General features: G+C 44.1%; 1 protein-coding gene across 3 annotated transcripts; it reads left to right on the forward strand.

Moving 5' to 3' along the window:
• The first annotated feature begins 51 nt into the window (after positions 1–51).
• LOC114063692 lies at positions 52–10,271 on the forward strand. Of its 3 annotated transcripts, none has more exons than XM_027896142.1 (7): positions 52–141; positions 5,030–5,180; positions 5,630–5,723; positions 6,745–6,863; positions 7,387–7,529; positions 8,092–8,289; positions 9,643–10,271. In XM_027896142.1, exons 1-7 carry the CDS (start codon positions 131–133, stop codon positions 9,752–9,754), a joined length of 828 nt encoding a protein of 275 aa, XP_027751943.1. In that variant the 5' UTR covers positions 52–130; the 3' UTR covers positions 9,755–10,271. The 3 variants fall into 3 exon arrangements, 2 of the variants coding, with proteins under 2 accessions (XP_027751943.1, XP_027751944.1); XR_003572595.1 differs by having other exon boundaries at positions 55–141; positions 5,038–5,180; XM_027896143.1 differs by lacking the exon at positions 8,092–8,289.
• Positions 10,272–24,011: the final 13,740 nt, after the last annotated feature.

Here is a 24,011-nt window from a genome sequence, read left to right on the forward strand (position 1 = left end):
CCTTGCAGGTTCCCCCTCTCCAGAGGCTGTGGAACTCCCTCCCCATGCAGGGGCAGAGATGGGAAGATAAGCTTTGACTGTAGACAAATAGCACTGTGCAAGATGTGAGGACTTTGTGCACCAGCGAGACATGTCTGAAAGGTAGGAGGGTGAAAGGAGAGCCGTTCCTGTAGTCATTGCACAGCTTGACATGCTTTGACAACAAAGATAATGTTACAGGATTGAGTGTCTTTTTAAAATGTACCAGCCTGTATTGCTAATGGAGATATTGTTGTGCAGCAAAAGCAAGAATTCAAACGGGGGAATTTTTTTTTTTTTTGGTGCCATGTTTTTGCTGAAAGGCAAAAGCTGTCCCATCAGAAACGTCTGATTTGTTGTAAAAATGTGTGAAAGGCACATGGATTGAGATGTGGAGTTTGTACCCACAAAGAAAATCTTAGTTAATATTCTAAGTATGTATAATTACGGTGATAGGACCTAATTATGTTAATTATGTCTTGTGGGGGGCAGTTTTACGATGCATAAAGCGAGATAATTGATGCTAGAGCTAACAGCAAGGGTGCATTGTAGCCATAACTTACAGGTGTGTTTGTCACTAAATTATGCTCAAAAGAGCTGCTTCAAAATGTTGTGTAATTTCTCATAAAACTCCTATAAAAGTAATGGAAAGGCAATAGAGCATGGAAACACTGTGTCCACATCCTCAGCTATTCTAAGTTCAGAGAGTTCCCATAATAAATGTTTGCATACAAGCAAAGCTGCTCCTGAGCAGTAAATTGGGTGCATTTGGAACGAAGGACAGCCCAAATTGTGAGATTGATGTGTTTTAAATACCTCCAGGATTTGTGTGTGTAAGTTAACCCTGCAGTTCATTTATGTGGAGGGACCTTGGCTTGTGCCACTGACTGGGACAGCATAAATAATGGGGTGTATCACCCTTTTCTTAGTTTCTTAGCTTTGGTTTTCTTTTTCCTTTTTCTGAAAGATCATCTTAAAACATGTTTGGTTTGGTTCCTTTGGAATGGTCCACGTTTTTCACTTCCACTGTAGCAGGGCTGAAGGAACTTGGAGCACTTACCAACCTGACCAGACTTCACTGAGATGAACCTCCTGGGAGCAGGGACCTTCCCATCAGATATGGCCTGGGATTTGGTGGGATGTGAAGCTGTAGGGAGCACCATAGGAATTCTGACTCTGGATATGTGAAGAGTCAGTAGGAACAGCCCTACTGCTCGTTCCCAGATCTTTCATCAAGAGCATTTCAGGTCTATGGGGAAAGTAGACACCGTTCAGTGAAAGCTAAGCCTGCTCGAGCCTGCTGATTCACGAAAAGCAGCTGGGAATAAGACTGTGGAAAGCTGGACCAGACCCCAAAACTGCTGAAAACACTGGGACTAAAAGCCTTTCAAATCCCAACTGCAAGAGTTCACTTATAACCTTCTTTATCTCTCCTCCTCTTCCACTGAGCTTTCCATTTTCTGCCAGGCAAAGCTGGACCTGTGCTGGGGAGTCTCAGGTGTTTGTTTATCAGGGCTGCCTTTTTATCAGGAGAAAGGAGTCTTTTGACTGACAGTCCTTTCTCAGCAGCTGAATGTCTAAAATATACACAGGAGGGATTTTTCCCTCAGTTTTTCCCTCAGAACGTCTTTCTTTCCCAGGTGTAGTTTCAGAAGCAGCTCAGCTATAGCTCTTCAAAGCATTTCATGGGCTTTTAAATGTATTCTACCCACAAAGTCAGCTGGGCTCAAATGCACTAGCACTGCATTAAGGAAACTTGGAGCGTTTTGGAGTCTGTAAAAACGTGGTCAGTGGGAGGAGAAGCATTTCATGGTTTCATGACTGACAGTGACGTCTCGATAAAGTGGGACTTGGATCAGGGAGCTCTGTGGCAGGGCATGATTTGCCAAGATACGGCCTCATATCTCATCAGTCATGTGCTGAAAAATGCAGTAGCTGTTCTGCCCTCGCTCCTACCACTTTGCAAAACATTTCAGCCCCTTAATTCCCCACTGGGACTTGCCCTGAGGAGAATACAGAAAACACACAGGGTTAGTCATGAGCACCTTTCACTCACCTCCAGTCAGCTCCAGACTTCAAGGTGCTGCTTAGGGCCTGTTTAGCACCAATTTTTTTATTGTTTTTTTGTTTAATTATTTAGTTCTAATGGCTGGTTTATATATTTCAATGCTGCTACTTGGAACAGAAACTTCCCCTGAGCTTGTTTGAAGGGGTCAGAGGTCCTTCTACTTTAAAACATCCTGTAGGCACTTCAGGTGGGATCCTCCTCATCAAACTTTAGATGCCCTGGAGCTGTGCCTGCTCTCAGGGCAGCCTGTGGGATCCTGTGGATGGTGAGTCATTCCAGCTGAAAATAAAAAGCACCGAGGCTGGCTTGAGTAAGTGAATATCTTGGACATTCCCACTCATCTCCACTGACTTGAGAGAGAGGCAAAAAAATTTTCCAAGCCTGAATTTCCAGCCTGGCAACTGCAGTGAGGGGAGGGGAAATCATACCTGAGCCAGGTGGAGGGTTTAGATGTTTGATTTTGGCTGGAGTGCTCTGAAATTTTGTACCCGGCTTTGATATCAGTGGCAAAGCTGTAGCTGTGGTAGGAACGACATTGAGGGCCACCCTCAGAAATTAGAAGTTGGTCACACACAGGATTTTTTTAACCCCATTATTGTTTTAGGTTTCCTTTCAAATCTTCTTTTATAGAATTCTTAAAATATGGTCAAGTATCTCTACTCAAAACACATCACAGGTACTGCTCCCCCACCCCAGAAGGAGAGAGGCTGGAGGAATGCTGTTGCCACAGAGGGTTTCCATTAGTGAAATTAATTCTTCTCTCATAAGAATTTAGGTCTCTGATTTATGATAACCACCAATTCCTCACTGCAGGCGAAGTGAGAGGAAATGACTCAGCCTGGACAGACATCATGAATCTAATTTTTTTTTTCCCCTTAATGCTTGACATAATCTAGTGTGCAGCTCCCAGAGGTGTCATTGGAGATTCATATCCAGCCCAAGGGCCCCACAATCAAGGCAGGAAATTTTGTTCCTTTCATGTATTGTGTGATCTGTAATTGCTTGGAATTGCATCCTGCCATTTCTCTTGCATCAGTTTTGCAGCAAAACAGGAAGGGAAACAAAGCAAGGCAGAGAAAAGCGGTGTGGCACTTGCTCCTCCAGAAAAATCTCCTGTGACAGAATGTCGGGGTCCAGCTGGTGCTTGTTAAACTCAGGCACTTTTGAGATGAAAAATGCTTCCTTCTGTCACTCTTTCCCATGGAAATCTCACTCCCCACCTGATTGGGGAAGCCAGTTGATTCTGGCTTTCATTTTCTACCATGATACAGAGTTTTGTGAGTGGGTTTCTGCCGGGAGATCAGAATAGGGACCGTGTTAAATGGCTGAGCTAAAATGTTTCATCCCACATTTCGAGGCACTGGGAGTGCTTATTCCTGTCTCAACAGAGGAGGAGGTATCTGGCTGAGAAGAAGGTAGGTTTTGAAACGTCTTGCAGTTATAAATAGTCATTTGAATGCATCCTAAAAAATCGCTTCCACACTGAGAGAAATAACAGACCTTTTTCTTAAATATAAAAGAACTTCTCCACATCTCTTTGGTGTGACCTCATTTACCACACAAGGAAGCAGAAGCGGAGCAAATACCAAGATAGGGCTAAACAAGGATTCCTAGCGCTTTTTTATTTCCTGTTTGTTGTTTTTTTTTAATACTGAGCCAGTGTAAATCCCCTTTTCACAGGGCTGCTGTGTGTGTGAACCTGCTGCTCTGGAACACACACACAGGAAAATGCTCTGTTTGCCTCGAGATGGCTTCGGAAAACATAAAATAGCTGTTAATTTCCCAAATGCTGAGCTCACTCCGCTTCCCTGAAGTCACCTATGGTTTATTGGGGCTGGTTTGATCCCATTAAAAACAACCACAAAGCATCAAGGGAGGAGGAGATCTGCATGCACTGGGAGCACTTCTGGGCCAAAGCCAGCAAGTGGAATACTGGGCTTTGCTGGTGCTTAAAAAAGTCAACACAACCATAGTGAGGTCAACAGCACTTGTCTCCTCAATAACCTGTAATTGCACCTTTTAACTGATGTTCTGTTTAATTTCTCTGTTACACTCAGCAGGAAACTTTCTTTGCCTTGCTCCCCAAACCATTTCAAAGCTGCATTTTTATCTCCATTCCCAACTCGAGTTGTTCTAACAATACTCACTGACAGCTGATACTTTCTGGCAAGAGCTCACCCAGCCTGTACAGTGAAAGTCAAATTACAGTGCTGTGTGCACACACTTACTCAATTAAATCATTTTTTTTCAAGGATTCTGTGGCAAAAGCTGCCAGTCTGCAAATTCTTCAGCCCCTCTGAAGCACAGTTGGAGGAATTGCATCATTTAGGGTGTATAAAATGGGCTTTTAGAAGTGTTCTAAGGCAATGGAGTAGCAAAACACAAAAACACATCACTTCAGGTTGAAGGTTGGGCTTGATGATCTAGGAGGTCTTTTCCAGCCTTGATGATTCTGTGATTTGAAGACTATTGAAGAAATTTCAACTTTTCTCTGGATCCTTGAAACTCCCCTAAAATATTTTCAAGAGATTAAAATAAATATGCCAATATAGTATTAGTAAAATAACAAATCAAAATACATATACAAAGGGATTAAAATAAATATCTGAGGTATCTTTTCATCCAACCTGGATCCATCAAAGCAGGGCTGTACAGGGCAGAAGGGGACACATCACTGCTGCTGAACAAGTTCAGTCCTTCATTTTCTCCTGAATTTTTCTATCAAACTGTCGATGTAAATTCCTCATTCTGATGTTTGGACTCATCTGTGAAAGCCTCCATGTATGTAAACACTGCTCAGGTGAGAGGTGAGGAGATTGTCGATGGTTTCACCTCAGCACCACGTGGCCAAGTCTTACCCGGGCTACTCAGTATTCTCTGGAATTATTAAACAATTTGCATTTCTCTGAACAGAACCAATTACTGCTTTAACATCTCTCTCAGTTCCTCAGGTCTGACCACAAGCAACGAAAAGTTCTGTGAATCCTATTTATCCTGCTGCTCCATCCTGAGAGACACCCCCCCAATTCCAGGGGGTTTATCACAAGGCAGAGGAATCGTCAGGCCGAGCTGTGACCCTGGGCTGCCTCCCCCAGTAAGTGTTTGGCTTTATAGGTTTATGGAAGAGGGCCCTGACAAAGAATAGCTAAGGCAGAAATCTCTTCCTCAGCTTTGGGGCTGACCCTGTCACCTCCTCTCATCTTCCAATAAATAAGATTCTGTGCTGCGGTGTCAGCTGGGGAAAGGGGTTGGGCTCGGCCTCTGAGCACTGGGCACCAAACTGCAGGTGATGGGCAAGGGGATAACAAGCCCTGGAAAGGCTTCTCCAATATTTGAGTCAGTTTGTAGAAGTAAAGCAGAAGGAGCTGTGGCAAACTACGCTTAATTATGAATTCCCACAGCATTGACCAGCTTCTGGACGTGGCTCTAACTGGAGGGATTTTTACTGCAATAAGGCCAAAAATATGAGAGAATACAGTGTCAGAAGCTGAAGAACTTTTACTGATTCTTTCATGTCTTTATTTTGCTTTTTTTTTTCTTAAGCTTCCCTCTGACTCCTTCAAGTACCTTGGCTGGTGTGACATAGAGGAACACGATGTTCGAGGAAATCAGCTCCTTTGTCCCCGAGTGAGAGAAGGTGAACATCAAAAAGACACATTTCACACTGGAGCCTTAACTCTATTTACTCAATACCTACATGCCTCAATGTTATGACCTGAAATCATGGAGTTTGCCATTCTCTTTGAAAAGGGGCAGGATTTTATCCCATATTGTACATATTTGCTTTTTTTTTTAATCACTAAAAAGTTATCTTTTATCATTGTAAAAATGGGAAACAACTGCCAGAACGGTAAATTGAAAATATTTAGTATTATTATGGTGATGATTACTTCTCTCAAAAGTTCATCAGCAATTAAATGTTGCTCAGAATGCAGTAGCCATATGCCAAACAAGAAGCCAAGAGGGGAATCCAGTGCTGCAAACAGTGGCACACACATTGTGTTTTAAGGCTGAATTGGCTCCATTACAATCTACAGAAACACTCAAGAGTAGACATTGAAAGATGGATTTCAAAATCCAGTATTTGCACGTTTGGGACTGAACAGTGGAAAATTTCCGCCCTGTCCTTGCTTTAATTAGGAATTTGATGATGTCCATAGCTCTAGACATTCCAGTAAACCTTAAGAATTGAAGTGTTTGGGGTGTGTCATTCTTAATACAAATGAGGTTTTGAGTCCTTGACCCCATTGCAGTTGTCAGTGCAAGTTGCAAACATCTCCCCTTCTCAGAACAGTTAAAGGCCAACTCAGAGCACGTGAAGGAACTTATAGAAACAGGATTTTTGAGCTCAGATCCTTTTGAACTTCCATTTAGAAACAGCTTGATTTTATTCTGACCCGTAGAAGAACTGTCATTTACCAACCACCTACCAAATCAGCAGCACCTCAGATTGCTTGCTGAATTATGGGCCAGGAAATGGTAGAAAAAAATCTTCCCATTAATTTATATCTTAGATGCCTGGAAACCTACACACCTGTAATATTATATATATTTCTTCATTACAGATCTCTTCCCAGCCACATGTATAATCTTTCAGCAGGTAACTCAGTGCCAGTTCCCCATCACAGCCACCCTTGTAAATCTTTTTCTCTGACCAGGGCCCTCAGAAGAGGAGCTGTTTTTCAGAAGAGAAGAATGCCCTTTGAAAAAAAGAAAACAAGTAACTGACACAGAGAAATGGGAAAAGAGGCTGCAAGAGAACTGGGAAAACTGTGCTGTAAAACTTTCTCATTAACATTTTGGGCTCTAGTTGTAAATAAGCCAAATAATAATGTGGGGGCTGCTCCCTGCAGTGAGCAGGTTTCTAAAGCTCAGCTTGGCACCGTGACATTGGAAACCAGGAGGGTTTTACAAGGGAAGAAGGACTGGAATGTAATGTTGTTTAGGTTGTGACCCAAAAGATAAAAATCCTTTGTTGTGACAGGGTTTGATTTGAGCAGCCTGATTTAGTGGGAGGTGTCCCTGCCCATGGCAGGGGTTGGAACTGGATGATTTTAAGGTCCCTTCCAACCCAAACCATTCCATGATGATTCTATCAATATTACTATCAGGCTGATACACAATTTTGAATTTTGGCAACTGGCACCACCAGTTGTTATAAGAGCAGCATCATAAAATAGATCCACCTTTTAACTAATTCTGGCATTAAAAATATTTAATGAATAGTTATTAGAAAGCAAGAAAAAAGAAAAAAAAAAAAGGAAAAAAGTGAGTGATTTCTCTTATTTTTCCTTTCCCAGGAGCTGAACCTTTCATTCCAGGACCTGGGTGATCTTTACCAGGTGGAAAACTTCCAGAGGATTCTCCGAAGATTAATTCGGGTGGAAAAGCTGTGGTTGGTGGACAATTCCCTGACAGACCTCAGTGCCATAAGGTTGCCAAGGTAGACAAAATGTCCTGTTTCTATTTTTATGCAATATCATAGAAATCAAAATTATTACTTAGGTAATAGCTGGGGCTATTCCTCTTGAGAACTGCCAGATATGTTATTTTGGAGAGTATTATACTGAGAATCTGTCAGTACATTGTCAGTCTGAGTTCATGTCATGCCAAGCTGAAAATACTCAGTGGGGAGATCAGATGATGACCCCTTTACTCGTGGGGAATAATTAATGAGTCTTGTGAAGTTCAGGGAGATTTGTGCCCAAAAAAAAGGAAGCTGTTGCACCCTGAAGGACCCTCCATGGTGGAACAAAACCCAAGCAGAGGCCAAGCATGACCATGAGAAGTGTATTTTACAATCCATCTGTTGCTCTGTAATACTGACAGCTGGACAGTAAAAAGAAAGCTGAGAGTTTAAAGTGTAGGGATCTGATCTTGATGTCCATGGGTAGGCAAAAACAGCACAAATGTAAAATTAGTGTATAAAATCCCTCCCTGTGTTGGCTTACAGGTCTGTTCTGTCCCAGATGTGATGCTGATGGCATACACTTTGTGCTTTACAGATGCAGAGAATTAAATGTCAATAAAAACCACTTCAGATCCTTCAAACAGCTGCCAAAGATCCCTCAGATTCAGCACTTATCTCTGGCTGAAAATAACATTACGACACTAAGTGGAATATCAGATTTCAGACACACTCCGCTCGAATCCCTCATTCTCAAGAGGAATCCCTGCGAGTTCCAAGAAAGATACAGACAACTGTAAGTCTGACAGCCAACAAAAGCTGATAAACACAAAGACATGTTTGTGAGAGGCTTTAGAAGGAATGGGATCCCAAATGCAAGAAGCTTTCTGGAAGGATCTTTTTGTTTTCCCCTGGTTTCAGCTACCCAAAATGCTCTGGCTGGTGAGCTAGAATCTGATAAAAGCCCCCAAACATTCAGAAGCTGCCTAGGAGGCTTTCTAATCACATGACTGGCAGCTCTGGAACTGAACTAAGTCCATTGATCAAGTTTAGAGACAGTGAGCTGGGCAGACAAATTAAATTTCCTTTTATTAATAGAAACTACCTATTACTCAAACTCTCTTCGGTCTCATTGCATCCCTCGTGTGTTCTGCAAGGAGTCTAAATCACATTACATGTCAGAGATGGAATCAGGAGGATGTCTTGAAAGATGGGAGCAAAAGCAGGAGAAAATTGAGTTCCTTTCATTTGATTTTTCTGGAGTCTCTCCCGTTCCTGGCAGAGCTGTGTGGAAGATGCTCTGCCTTGAACACCCCACTCAGTGTGGACTTAACAGAGCTCCCTCAGACACTGCAAATGGAAATTCCAATGCAAACATAAAGAAATTTAGGAGAAGATAATTTATTTTAAGTCTCACTCTCCAGAAATCCATGTGCCTGTGTGTTTTTCCTCACTACAGACCATGTACAGAAGGCATTGGTGATATTTTAAAGACAAACCTTACAGCGTGTCTAGGATGAGATAAATCCCTTCCCATCTCGTCCTGGAAAGGGAATAAAAGACAGGAGAAGTTTAGAAGAAAGTGTTTAGTGAAAACCTTTCTGAGTTTCCAGCTTGTTTTTCCTTTAGTCTTCCAGGCATCCCTTTGGCAGTGGGATGGTGATGTTTGTGCTTTCTAAAGGTAGGGAGGCAGATAGAAGCAAAAAGTAAATTTAAAATGATGGATTTCATATTTTATTTGCATATCAAAGGCTCCAGGAGAACAAAAGCAGAAAAGCACTTTTTAATAATTACTAATTGTGTTTCTTCTCCCCTTCCTGCCAGTTTTAAGGCAATTAAATACTGATATTATTTGGTGTTATTCTGGTATTACTTTCACTGCCAGTGTTGGAAGACAGATACTTGAAGTGCTTTACTGAGTCTGAGGATACAAACCTGTGCAACAGAGTGAAACCTGAGAATTTCTAATTAGCTCTTTATCAGGTAAATTCTGCAACAAATGGCAAGTCAGGATTTCCAACAACACAACACAAATCCATTTTAGATATGTTTGAATCCACTGTTTGCTTTTTATCAGTGTCTATTTTGCTCCCAACATTTCCCAAGGTTATTTACTTCCATTTCTATTTTAATTTTGTCTCTCTTCTAGTGTATTCTCCAGTTTGCCAAACCTGAAAATGCTGGATGGGATCCCAAAACTGCCAGAGGACTGTTCACCCCCAGAAATCAGGTTTTTTTACAAAATGTGTACTATACTCTAGCACTGTATTTTTGGGGGATCACAACTGTGCTTACAACCCCCTCGCTGAAAACAGACAATAAATCCTACTTAGGGAAGTTGCTTTTTTTTTCCCCTAACCAAAGAGATTTTGAAGCAGAAATATAATAGTTTTGGATGCATTTGTGATACCACAGACTTCAAGTAAGTATGGAAATGGATGTGTAAATAACACATAATGTGTATACTGAGTGTCATGAGTTCAATATATTAAAAATAGTGGGTGACTTTCTTGTCGGGGAGCTCTGTGTAGAAAACAACTCACAATTACTGACTCCCACCTCCCTTACTTAAAACTTATCCAAGTTCAGACCCCGAGTTCATTGTGGGAAATGGCACAGGGATGAACACCCAGGCTGCAAAGGAAAGGGAAAAAAATCCCACAAGTCAATAGAAGAACCCACCCATGTCCTCGTGCTCTTTAATGTGCTTTGTAGGTGGGCAAAGCAGAGCCACCCCCACCATTCTGACCCTTAGAAATAAAAAGAAATAATGCAAAAGGTTCTTGCTTTGGAGTTTGGTGTGTGGCTGGAGAGCACTGGGGAGGTAAATCATGGGGGAAAAAAAAAAAAAGAAGTCCTTTTACTCATTGCTGGCACTGTTTAACAATGTCTTGTTGCTTAATAGAGGTTTCTGAGAGCAAAGCCACAAGAGGGAAAGGAGCCCTGGAAGCTGGAAAGGGATTTGTAAGGGCTCCCCAGGATATCTGAATGCAATTATCTTTCAGAGGTATCTGTCCTTGTCTGGGATTGATTTGCTGTTCAATTTTTAGCTTTTTTTTCTTTTTTTCCCCAAGCAGCTCACGCTGGCACAGAAATAGCTGTGCCACCAGCGGTGCAGGGAAAGAATGACAGAGTCCTGGAAAATGAAGACAATTAGGAGAATTGCCTAATTCCAGAGGCAGTCAATAAATTCTCTGCTGTGTGTTGGCTGCAGGGGCAGTTTGGTTTGGCTGCACAGGGAGCAGGAAGGGCTGCTCAGCCCTGGGGGGCTCTGCAGGTTCACGGCTCAGCAGCAGAAAGGTCCCAGCAGCTCGGTGTAACATCTGCACTGGATGCAGGCAACAGAAATCACCAGCTTGGAAAGCTTCCAGGCTCTCCCTTAGGACTGGCCTTGCCTCTCCCACGGCCCAGCAGTCAAAACAGGTGATCAGAACATTGCATGGACTGAATCACAAGGTTTTGGATGTATAACAGTGTCTGGCTCGGAGCATTTTCCACAGCTGTGACAGGAAAAGGTGATGGAGCACTGCAAAGAGGTCACCCTCAGGTGATGGTCACCCTCAGGAAATATCCTTGAAATTCATGGAAGCAGAGCAGTATTTACATGCTAAAGGGTTTGAAAACCAGATCCAGTCAGTGCAACCCACCCCCAGACCACACTGAGACAAACCCCTTCACAAACACGGCACAGAACGGAGAGGGACAGCTCAACAACCCCCAGCATCGAGCTTTTACAGATCCAGGGAGAAATTATGTGATTCACACAGACACAAAGGCAAGCAGAGCTTTGAAACAGGCAGAGCAGAACGTGGTGTGCTCTGGGCATGGCAGGGTAAGAATAGAAAACAGGGAAGCTTTCTGAGCAGTGGGGCTGGTGCTCTACCTCAGATCTAGAAGTTAATCCAGATATAATATAGCACAGTAATTTACATTTAAAAAGCGCTGTTGGGTTTGGGACTGGAAGGGTAAACACAAAGGATTCAGTATATTCTTCTCAACTCAGGATATATATGGGAAAACACCATGTTTTTGGGAGCAAGGCAGGGAGCTAAAGCAGAGAGGAAACAAAGCCTGAGGGAGCACCTTTACTGACCCAGCCTTACTGACCTGTCCAAGGCCAACAGCAGCTGGACACTGGCTGCTGTGGGGCTGTGGGACTGGAAATGGGAAAGGAAAACAGGCTTTTCCCAAAGTATCAGACCCTGAGGAGCATTCAAAGCAGCAGTGCTCAAATCACAACACAAAGCACTCGAGGACTAGGCACTCTTCCCAGAATCCAGCATTAGAAAGTGAGACTGAGATGGAAATTGCTCCAGTCCCGTGGGCAGACAGCTCAGTTACCAGCTCCTAGTAAAGTTACCACCCACTTCTAGCACATGTAATTAGGAGCTGGTGGAGTCTCTCCTGGGAACACACTCAGAGGTTTTGCTGTTTAGACCTGAGCCCTGGGTCAGTCACAAGAGAAAGGCACAGACAGTGATTTATTCCTCCCCATCAGGAAGCTGGTTCTCCTCTCATAATTTTTTATTTCATTATTTTAATGCTCTGGCTTTGGGATCCCAGGGAAATATGAAGTGATATCTGGGGAGCCTGGCTGATTTTATTTAAAGTGCATCCAGCAGCAAGAATGTACTGGTGATGTTTGAGTCCTTTGGCTGCAGTGAGATTTAAAGGAGATCACAGAGTCACAGAATGGTTTTGGTTCAAAGGGACCTGAAAGCTCATCCAGTTCCACCCCCTGGCATGGACAGGGACACCTTCCACTAGACCAGGTTGCTCCAAGCCCCTTCCAACCTTGCCTTGAACACCTACAGGGATGGGACATCTCTGGGCAACCTTTGCCAGGGCCTTCCCACCCTCACTGGGAAGAATTTCTTCCCAATATCCCATCTAAACCCACTCTCTTTTAGTTTTAATCCATTCCCCCTTGTCCTGTCACTATGTGCCCTTGTCCACAGTCCCTCTCCAGCCTTCAGGAAGGTACTGGAAGGTCCCAAAAGAAAGCCTTTTCTTTTCCACAAACACAATTCCCTCAGCCTTTCCTCACTGTTGAGATGTGCAGAACAAGGAAAGCTGATTATTACTCCTTTTTTTATTGCCGGCCATAAAGTTGGGTTATTAATTATTGAATGTTCTTTGCTATTGAAAAGCAGTTGGTAAACAAGTTCTTGGAAAGACTGTAGGTTGTTGAAGGGTAACACTCCACCTGCCAAGAGCACTGCCTGCCTCCAGCAGGGCCGGTGTGCTCAGACACCCCCTGGGCTGCTGGGCTGGGGGTCAGAGATGCCTTCCCTGCCGTGCTGGGGGCACATCCCAGTCCCTCTGCTGCCACTTCCCGTCTCCCAGGAGCTGCCTGCTGCCGTGTTCCCACTCAACCTCTGTCCCTTCTTGTTTCTAAGGACGAGCTGACTTTGCAGGGAGTGATTTCTGTGTGCTGTGGTAAAAAGGTATATATTTGTGAAACCCATCTACCTGAGCAGAGCTGTGCCCCCCTGGGGAATTACTGATGGAAATTCTTGTGCTGCTAATGTATGACACCTGGATGTCGTCTTTCAGCAAGGACTGTGGAGCTCCCTCAGGACTGCTCTGAATTCATCCCTCCTTCTCCAGCCTCCTTAGGTTGTTTTAATTAAGTTGTAATTCATCCCCTTCTTGGAAACAAATTGTTTTCCTAATTTACTTGGAAACACATCCTCTAATTTGCTGGAGGGCTGTATGACGGTGCGCTCTTTGCAGCAGAGCCAAGGTGCAGGTTTCAGAGAAGATGAATGCTTTCCCAGATATGCTCAGCTCTTGTCCTTTCCTGGAGGCAGGTGAAGGGCAAGTTTGCTGTCCCCAGCTGGGCTGTGGCTCATTCCTGACCTGTGGGGCTCTGCAGCTCCCTCAGTGCTAATTTTAGCTGCTCGCTGTACAACCTCCTTCTATTCATTTCCCTGTATAATCCTGTCTGAACAAAGCCCATTGATTGGGAGAGGAGATATTCACAGAATTAGGGGCTTATCTATTTGATAGATGTCTGTGTGAGCACCGGGAGCAACCACAGCCATTAATATTGGCTCGGGTGGAATGATGTGACCTGAACTATCCAACAATAAGAACTGGCAGAGAGCAGGGCAGCCACCAAAAGCTGGCCAGTGAACTGCAGTGCAAGTGCCAAAAGTTCAAATGAATTAGGAAAAAGAGAAACGTTTTTATTCCGTGGAATGAACTGCAGCCAAAAGAAACAGAGATTTCACAGAGAAACGCTGAACTTTTTGACAATAATAATCAGCTGCTCTTTCTTCCTTAAGCCATTGTGAGTCTCTTGGCTGTGGAGTTTTTCTGTAAGTTGTACCCAGCATGCCTGAAAGAGCCCACCTGAGGGAGCTGGCTTTAGGGCTTGCTTTAAAGTGCCTTTTTTTTCATCTTTGTGCTAATTTTTTGGGTTGTGCAAATTATTCTTCAGTGCTTCCTGGGGGCCTCAAAGAATTCTGTTTCATAATATTTCCAAAAGGATAAAATCCCCTTATTATGGTGCTTCTTAAAATCAACTAAAGGGTTTCTTTTAGGCTCACAATATTCTGTTTCTGTGCAGAGACTCAGCTCCCAACAAACACCAGAGCTGAGCCCACTCAGAACACCCCACATATCTGTCACACACTGTTGCTGTTGTGCATTGTTTAACCATTTTTTTTTTCCTAAAAAATGACGAAATTCAAATTCCACCTCACTATTTCCACTCCAAATTAGGCCTCTGGTTGCCAAAGGCAGCTGGGGCTGATCTGCCTCCCAGGTGTGTCTTGTTACTGGAACTCATCGTGGTGATCAGGACACACAGCTGAGTGCTGATGCTTGGACAGGAAGGGCCTGGTGGAGGTCACCTCATGGCAGAGTTCAGGTTGGAACAGACCCTTCTGGAGATCCCCTGGATCAGCCTCACCCAGGTAAGACCCTGCACCCAAAGGGGTTTCTTTGCTCAGATTGCACCACCAGTTGATGGGTGTCACAGATGTTTGAGGATCGGTGTCTGTTATTCCAGGGATCTCTGTTGATGGAACCTCTGTGTTAATGAGTGTGTTGGTAATATCTGTCCGAAGTGCAGCCCCAGGCTGGGATTTGGGAGCAGTACTGAGGCAGAAATGTCACAGTAATTACAGACTCAGCTTTGCTCAGGTATCAGTGGATAAACAGAAAGGGGCTTTCCACAACAGGTATTTACCCAGAGTTTTTCCTGCATGGAATAGTGTCCAGTATAGTGGATTTTCATCTACTCACCTGCCAGTGGGGATCAGGATATACAAGAAAAAACAGGCTCCTAGTCTGGTTTTGAGGGCTTTTGTTATTAAGTTTTTATTGTATAACATTGAGTCTGTGCTGCTTTAATATTGCACAACATCTCAGCTAATTCACCTGTCCATACTTCCTAATCCTTTCACAATGAAGCAAATATATTTTTTTCCTTTCTTAAGCAATACCAGAAATCCCACTTAGAACACCCAGCAAAGCCAAACAGCAAAAAAAAACACCCTCTTGTAAAATGAAATTGCTTGGAATGACATTGAGGAAGCATTTCAAAGCAGGGAAACACATCCAGAGAGGTGACTCCAGCCAGCAACCACTGTCTGCAGGAACAGTTTGAAACTATTTCCAAGGTTTTTATGCTCTTTTCTCTGACCTTTAGTTCAAGGCCATCTGTGCTGAGCAGCTGATTCTTGTGCTCTCTTGAGTGGCTGCTGTAAGGAGGCTCCAGTGTATCTAATGAGGACCAAAACCTGTTGGAAGAATACATTTTTAAACCTTCCCCCTTCCACATAAAGTTGGATATAACTAATTTAGCCCCTGAAGGAACAAGTCTATTAGCCCTTTGACAGCTAATTTAATTCCTGCTAATTTATTGTGCTGGATGAGTTGGGAAAACAGGTTCAAAAGCCTTTTGGAGGATAATAAGAAATCATCAAGGGGAAAAAAAAAAAACACTATGGAAAAAGAAAATAGTTGAAGGATTAGGTAGAGGGAGCTGGAAGTGCCTGCCTGGCGTGGGTTGTGTGAGGAAGGGTTGGCAGCTGGAAGGGGGAGCTGAAGGCAAGTCTGGGGAGAGGATAAGGTGAAGAACTTGGCTTGAGGGAAAATACGTTCTGTTTTTAGTCTGGTTTGTAATCTCAAAGTTTTAGGAGTTCGTGCTTTTCACTGTCAGATAAAAAGTAGGGAGTAATGGTTAAATCTGGATCTGTGGGGTTTTTTTCTTTTTCTTCCAGAACCTCAGGGATTTCTGTAATTTATTTGATTTTTATCTGTTGTTCCCATAGACCTTTATCTCTAGACAAGGCCACAGAGTGCTGATTTGTGTAGATCCCCTGTTGGCTCTTGTTGTCTCTGGAGCTGGCACTGTGCTCCCAAGTGACCAGCCAGCATCAAAACAAGTTATTTGGATGGGAATCTTTTCAAAAAGAGATAATTTATTGGCCCTTGCAGTGTTTCTGGCGTACAAGGAGAAGTAAAGGTTCCTCCACGGAGCAGTGCCTCCTTTAAAGTGCAGTGATAACGTTGTCAGTGAGTAACTTGTCTGCTTGGAGCAGAAGATCCTCGGGCAGGGAGCAGAACACCCAAAAATAAACCCCACATTTAGGGAGGTGTTTTCACAGCTCACTCAGTCGCTCCAGCATCGCTGCAGGTTTTGGTGGGATGAGCCCTGCGAGGTTTCCTGACACCTCCCAGTGGATTAAACACCGTGTGGGGATATCCCTGCCCCTGCTGATTCCCCAGCCCGTGGGTGTGATGGGACAGGAGCAGGTCCAGGGGATGGAGGCAGCCCTGGAGAAGGCAGTTCCTTGCACAGGCACAGCTGTCAGGGCTGACAGGTTGTTAGAGATTCATGCTCACTTATGAGCCATGAAATAAAGCTCATCTCCCCAGCAATTTACTGCTGTGCAGTCCCATTGATTTTTATGGGAGCTGCCTGGTGTTTCATAGCAGAGTGTAATTCTTGCTCCTTTTCTCTTGGACATTTCCAATTTGCCTATCACTCACTTAATGGCTCAGTGAAGAGCCCACTGAGCTTTTTATAGTATTTAAATGGGGGACATTATCATGGCATGGATGCTTTAATACACTTAGGTATGAATCTTTAATACATTCTTATTGATCAGGTCTTTGTGTGATAACGAAGTGCCACCCTTCCTGTTTACACAGGCAGAAAATTCAGGCACAGGAGGGAAAGTGATTGCAAATGCCATGCAGGATTTAGCAGGTGGACTCAAACCCACTTATTCCAAATCACAGAATGGCCTGGGTTGGAAGAGACCTTAAAGATCATGTCAAAGATCATGTCAAAGATCATGTCATTCCCACCCCCCTGCCATGGGCAGGGACACCTTCCTCCAGACCAGGTGAATTCCCAGCTCCACCCAACCTGGCCTTGGACACTTCCAGGGATCCAGGGGCAGCCACAGCTTCTCTGGGCAACCTGTGCCAGGGCCTCCCCACCTTCACAGGGAAGAACTTTTCATAATCTCCCATCTAACCCCACCCTTTTTTTGGTTTGGATCCATTCCCCCTTGTCCTGTCACTCCAGGCCACTGTAAATAGTCTCTTTCCACCTTTCCTGCTCCTTCAGGTACTGGAAGGGCACAAATAGGTCACACCAAGACTTGGCTTCTCCAGGCTGAGCAATCCCAATTTTCCCAGTCCTTATAGCAGAGGTGCTCTGTCCCTCTAATCACCCTCCTCTGGACAAAAATCTGGTGTCCTGACTCCCAGATTCTTTGAGAAGGTTTTCCCTGCCGTTTGTAGCTGTTGGATTTGTTGTGCTCAGGAGGAGCCTCCTGTCTCTGCCTCTCTGTTATTGGTCCCACAAAGCTCTGTTGGGGCTGGTGAGGTTTAACCCTGCTCTGCCCCAAGTCTTGATTTGCAATTCACTGAAAATTACTGCAAAGCAGCTAAACCAGGTCCTAGAGTTTAAAAGGCCCTAAAGGCAGTTATTAATTTATGAGGGTAAATTGTTGGTAAGATGATGTGAGCGTGTGGAACCAGCTCTTGGGGTCATTAAAAAACAAGAACAGATTTATTGACTGATCAGATGTCAATAAGCTTCCCTTACAAGCGTGGACATTGTATCCTGTGAGGGAGTTAGAATGGGCAGGGAAGGTATCAGCCATTGCTAATACAATATTAACTAGAATTCCTCTCTACTTAATCCTCTTATTAGGTATTGCATTACTTGGGCTGTCAGTGGGTTTGCTGCCTGTTGGTGAGAGCGAGGAAGGGAGCAATCTGTCATTTTTGGAGAACACTGTAGATGGTTTGTGTAGAAAGGGATGATGTAGCAATCCATTTGCAGTGATGCTTTTGCAGGAGATGAAGCCCAAATGGGCCCAAATCTTGTGAGGAATGAGGGAAATTCACTCCAGGTTTACCATTTTCTGTCTCTGACAGTTAAATGTATGTCTTGCCTTATTGAATGTGGGCAAATGGGAATGGCCTTTACCTCCCTATCCAGAAGGAACCAAACAAACCAAGGCCTTCCTGGAGTTCTGAAGCTTTGTTTCCTTGCTTGCATTTGCCTTAGAAAATGTTGATTTCCAAAAGAATTAGCAGTGTGTGAAAATAGTTCTGTGTTCACATGAACCAACTGAGCAGGATGTGGGATTGTCCTCTAGGAAAAAAAAAAAAGGAAAAAAAAGTTATTTTTATTTTATTTTTCCCCCCTGATGCTTAAAACAGAGTAAATTTGTGGTAGAGCTTAATCTGTGCACCTGTATGAAGAAAAACACCACATCTATCTCACCCCAAAGAGGTTTTAAGGCACCTTTCTGAAAAGCCAGGGCTCTTTGAAATATTCATGAATCTTTAGCAGTTTCCTGAGATACAGAGGAATGTCAAATAATCCTCTCTGCTTTTTCCACCCCGTTACATTTAACAGTTTGAGATGGGAAACCTTTGCTATCCAGCAAGATGGAAGTGCCCCCTTCCTGCCTCTCTTTGCCCCCCCGTGGCACCCACTGTAATTCCTGTAATGCAGCTGCCGCACTAACAACGTGGGTTACAACACCTGCAGCTCCAGTTTGGAGTTTGGGTTAATTTAATGGTGACATTTGCTGCAAAAGGCTTCGATCCAAGAGGCTCAGCAAAGCAGTTCAGCATGTGAGGGTGTCAGTGCCACTGGGGAGGATTCACGTGAAGGGGAAACCCAGAACAACTGTTAAAGGCAGGAAACATCAATGGGGTAAACAAAACAGGGGAAGGAAGGACAGAGCTGTGCCCTGTGTTGCTTTTAGGGAGCTCTGTGCAGCTGAAGCAACGTGACATGAAGGTTTGGATGGGGAATGCAGCAGGCACTGAGGTAAATTGCAAATTTAATGATGTTTGCTGCGAGGACAAGCCCGGAGGGAATGTCTGACAGCGTGGAACCACCACCTACAATAACCTGTGAGCTGCTAATTACAGTGCAGTCCAAATCAATATGGAAATGGAGGCAGGCTGGAAGCTGGAGCATATTCTTGTCTCACTCTTGCACTGAGTCCCTTTGCTTTGTAACAGAGCCCCCAAATAACCCTCAGGAGCTCTTTGTTGTTCGGGCTTTGGATACGTCTCCTGGTTGGGGTTCTGAACCTCTGCACAAAAACACCAATGAGAAACTCCTTTCTGAATAACCTCTCTGTTAACTGAAGAAGGGTAGATATCAGCTTGTCCAATATCCTAATTTCCAAGATGCTTTCTCCAGAATAAATCTCAGCGTCTCTTCAGGAATAACGTGGTTTGCGGCTTTGCAGATTTGTCACTGTGAAATGTAACACTTCTACAAAAGCTCTCTTCAATCACAGCATCATTTTCAACAAATTTATTTTAAAACCCATCAAAATATTGATCTCGAGATGGGAAGCATCTCAACACTTTTCATTATTGCACCACATCCCCTAATTCTGCAAGCAGATCGATCCACGAACACGGCCATCTGGCAGGGCAGTGAAACAAGGAGGGGAACTATTCCCACATCTGTGTCGTTTCAAGGGAACACAAAATGCTCCATGGACACTGGAGCCAGGAAAATCTGCTGTCTTGGGGTCCATGTCCTTCATTCCTCTTCTTGCACAGTAACTGTGGTTATTTCTCCAGTTCCTTCACTCCTGCTCCCTTCCACATCCCCTGATTCCTGGTGCTTTTCCAGCACCGTGGCCGGTGCTGAATTTCCTTGTCCTGGGGTTGGAAGGGACCTTAAAGCTCATCTCATTCCAAACCCTCTGCCGTGGGCAGGGACACCTTTCCACCAGCCCAGCTGCCCCAAATCCCATCCAGCCTGGCCTTGGACACTTCCAGGGATGGGGCAGCCACAGCTTCTCTGGGCAACCTGTGCCAGGACCTCCCCACCCTCCCAGGGAACAATTTTTCCATAATATCTAACCTCATTTTCCCTTTTTTCAATTTGTACCCATTATAATACATTTTGTTAAGCTCTCTCAGCTTCAGGCACGGGAGCTGTTGCATTTCTCACCTGTCACAGCAAAGGACAAGAAAATTCCTGTAAATCCCTGTTAATATTCCACTGGAATATCTGCTGTGCACGAACAGCTCGGGGCTCCTGCAACCAGGAGTATCTTACACAGGGCTGGCCAGGGCTTTTCACCACAATTACTGCTTTACAAAGGTACTTTGCAGCTCCTGCTGGGAAAGATCAAGCTTTCCACAGGTCAGGGACAAACCACAGGTCTTGCCAATTCTCTTTGTCACCAGTGGGATTCACAAGGTCTGTGAATTAATTTCAGAATCTCATTTTTGCAGAACTCTGACTATTTTCTCCTGACAATAGCATTTGGTCGTTAATTAAGGATTCTGTCTTTTCCAAAATGTCACCTAGAGCTTTTTTTCTTTTTTTCTTTTTTTTTTTTTTTTGGTTCCCTCCACGTAAGGTCGTGGAGAAAATTCCCTGCGAGGTTTAACCTTTCATTAAAGCTCACCTTTTTTTATCTGCTTCAATTCTGAGTTAAGCTCATAAGTGCACTAAAGGCGACTCTGTGACAGCTTTTCCAGCCTGTTAGCTCCGTGATGGGCATTCCCTGAAGGGGCTGTTACTGCAGCTTCCAGGGCACCAGGAGTGTGTCCAAGGCATTTTGTGCCCCTTGTGGTCACGGATGTGGCTGACAGATGCAGCACTTACGATGAAAAAAAAAAAAATCCTGATAGTTTTGCCGCCTCTGAAACTTTGGCAGAGCGTTAATTTGTGCAGTGGAAATGTAGATTTGGAGCCGAGGAAACACGGGTGACATCAGAGGTGAGGCAAGGGAAGGTCAGGAGACTAAAACAGTGAGAGATCAGCCCCAGGGCAAAACTCTGTTGCGAAATATTTTTTTGGAACTGATTAAACCATTTGCTGTGTGGTTGAAAACATGCAGAAGGTACAGCTTTATGTTGGTGCCTGTGATCAGAAGGCTCAGCAGGACTCCAGGGCTAAACTCAGGCCCAACCTGCTCTCTGTTCCCAGGTGTCCTCTCAAAAACCTTGTTAAAATCCCCTGTGCTGCCTTCCCTCGGTGCCTTTCCCTAAGACAGGGTCCAACACTTCCATAAAATGATTTGAGGTCTGCAGGTAGAAGCAGCTTTGAGAATGAAAAGTTTATTACAGGGCAATGATTGCGTTTCAAGCAATTGCAGGTTATTGACATCAACGCACCTTGAACTTTCCTTGGTGCATCCCAGAATGTAGGAACATGTGAAGCTGTTGCCAACCTCATCAGCTGATTGCACCAGAGCTGATAAATACCTTTAATACACTGAAATTCAAAGAAAACATTTTAAAAAGACTTTATTAGTAGATGTGACAAAATCATTTTTTTCTTCATTCCCTTTAAATGTGATGATGATGATGATAAAACCATGAATAATTCTGCTCTTTAACCAGCGAGAACTGTGGAAGGGAAACCTGTTTGAGGACTGATGATGGGTCAGATGTACCGAAGGCAGCTCTTTATCTTGCTCTGGATGCAGAACTTTGGGCTTCTCTTTCCCCTCACCCTGCAAAGATCCTGGCTGTAACAATGCACATTTCTTTGTTCCCCTCACCCTGCAAAGATCCTGGCTGTAACAATTGCTTTTCTTTCTGGCTGGAGCAGAGGAAGAAGCTCCGTGTGCTCTGTAAACACATTTTACATGCTCAGACTTGAGTAGCCGAGTGAAGGTCGTTTAGAGCAGGGAGTGCCCCGAGGCTCCTTTGCCGGGAAAACCTGCGGCAAAAGTGGATAAAACTTGTCAGGATCTCCTCTGTGCTCGGTGCATCTGTGGGCTCTGCTCTGAACCACGGCCAGTTTGCTGTTGGCTTTTAAAGATAACACCGAAAGGAACAGCATTTCACTGAGTGAGTTGGGAGCCCCAGCACTGGATCTGATCTACTGGAGGATTTCCTGACCTGCAGAAGGAATTCCACTGGGTTTATTCTTTGCCTCGAGTGTCATTGTTTTGTGTATTTATGCCCCTTATCGTCCTCTTGACTGACCTTTCAATTTACCACAGGCAGGATTGTCTCATGATGCCCAAGCTGGGCTTGAACTAGAAAGACTTTTCAAAGATGTCTCATGATCAAAAATTCATCACAGCCTCTAAATAAATTGCTGCAGTGACTAATTAACTTAATTACTAAACGTGCTGTGTTTCTGGCCTGAGTTTCATTGAGGGGTTTTGTTTTGTGTTTACTGGAGGCTGAGGCTTCTGTCTCACTGAGTGGCTCCCTCTGTGAGTTCTCAGCCAAGTCTCTCCAACTTTCTTTCCTGAGCTGTCTGGAGCACGAACTTCCTTTCCATGAGCTGAGTTTTCCCATCGGTCTCACCCTGTTTTCTGAACTCTCTCCAGTGTTTTGATGAGTGGATGGCAGCCCTGGTCGTGGTGTGCCCACGGCTGTCTTGTCGTTGCCAAATCCCAAAGTGATGTAACTTTGCCCTCTGAATTCCAGCTCTCACTCCGTTGGTGTGTGATTCTCATTAGTCCTAAACCACAGTGTCATGCTGGGAGTCACACTCTGTGAGCTGGAAAACTGAGACAGAGCATTTCCCTCTGCCCTCTGCGTGCCAGGGCTGGAGCTGTGGGACATCCCCACTTTATTTTTAGGTCACACAAGCTCATTAATTTCTTGATTTAGCAAAGCATTTGGCATTCCCTGAATTCCAGGGATCCTCGGGCAGTGAGGACCTGACATGCAGGTCCCCCTTCTCACCACCAGCTCAAGCACCCAGTGGGTCTGGCACTGAGTGACCCTTGTCAGGCACAGGGGTCAGAATGACTTCAGGGGGAGCCCAGAGAGGGCAGCTGAGCAAATATTTGCAAAAATATTGGAACTGGGGGTTTGAATCCTGCATCTCTGAGCTGCTGGCAGCGAGCAAAGCTGGCTGGGGAGTGTGGGAAAGCCCCACAGCTGATGGAGTGGTGGCCAAGGTGCATTGTGGAGGTGCCACACAGGCTTTGAGCCTCATCTCTCACTCAGAAAGTTGATCTTCAGTCAAGTAACTATTGCCTGCAGTGAACAGGCACTGCTGTATCCATTAACAAAAATGGATTTTTGAAAAATGATTTCCCTGAAAATACCAGGGTGGCTCACAGCTCCAGCTCTTTCCCTGCCTGTCCCTACTTGCTCTACTAAACTGGAATACAAACACACCGTTAGGAAAACTAACACAAAACCTCACACTTGTGCAAGATCAGTAACTATGTTCTAGTTTATTGACTGCAGTCAAGTTTTATTATGCCTCAAATAATTAAATACTGCAACCGTGACATTAAAAATACAGGCCAATTTACCAAAATAATTGTATTCTGAAGATTATGTACATATTATACATTTTACAGTCTCATGTAAACTTTTTTATACATAAGGTAAATCTTATTTATGGTAACTAGAAAACCCAAAATACTTGCTGACAAAAATCTGCCTATGAAAGGTAAGCACTGGGGTGGGGGACACGTAGGAAAATTGCAAAGAATGGAAACCAACTATAAAACTTAATATAATTGAGTTAGTAGAAAAATGAATTAAATTACATTCATATAAAAAGTTAAACTAAAAACATTGCTATGCATCATTATTAAAAAAAAAAAAAAAAAAAAAAAAGGAAAAAACCCCCCCAATCCTTCGTTTTATATATTAACACCCACTTTGGGGAGCTCCCCTGGGCCTCATTTCCAGCAATGGGGCACAGCCTGGGAAATCCAGATTCCCATTCCCCTTTAACATATATTAAATAACTAGTGTCTGTACCAATACAAATATTGTATAGATTCATGCACTGGGATTATGTTCAGAGCCTACACCAAGGCACAGTTTTTGGGTTTTGTGTCCCACCCCCCCCACCCTCAGGTTTCCACATGCAGTGCTGGAGGTGTTTTTGCTGGGCAAAACAACTTCCGTGGGGTTTGTCTCGGCTCTGAGACAAACAGAAACCCTCCCAGCACGAGGCTTTTCAAAAAAATAAATAAGTAAAAGAAAGTCAAGGCCTTGGTTCAACATCTTGCACCAATCATGTCAGCTCAGCGACTCTCTGCAGGCTCCACAGAACGTGGCACC

This window comes from Empidonax traillii, unplaced genomic scaffold (assembly GCF_003031625.1).
Source record: "Empidonax traillii isolate 1590-97213 ecotype Southwest subspecies unplaced genomic scaffold, ASM303162v1 scaffold482:size1200881, whole genome shotgun sequence".
Taxonomy (NCBI): domain Eukaryota; kingdom Metazoa; phylum Chordata; class Aves; order Passeriformes; family Tyrannidae; genus Empidonax; species Empidonax traillii.

What these genes read in the sequence shown, in the direction of transcription:
- LOC114063692 (XM_027896142.1), top strand. An exon ending in ACCCTGGGCTGCCTCCCCCA is followed by an intron (nt 5,181 to 5,629) that starts GTAAGTGTTTGG and finishes TTTTTTCTTAAG; the next exon opens with CTTCCCTCTGACTCCTTCAA. An exon ending in CAAGAAAGATACAGACAACT is followed by an intron (nt 8,290 to 9,642) that starts GTAAGTCTGACA and finishes TCTCTCTTCTAG; the next exon opens with TGTATTCTCCAGTTTGCCAA.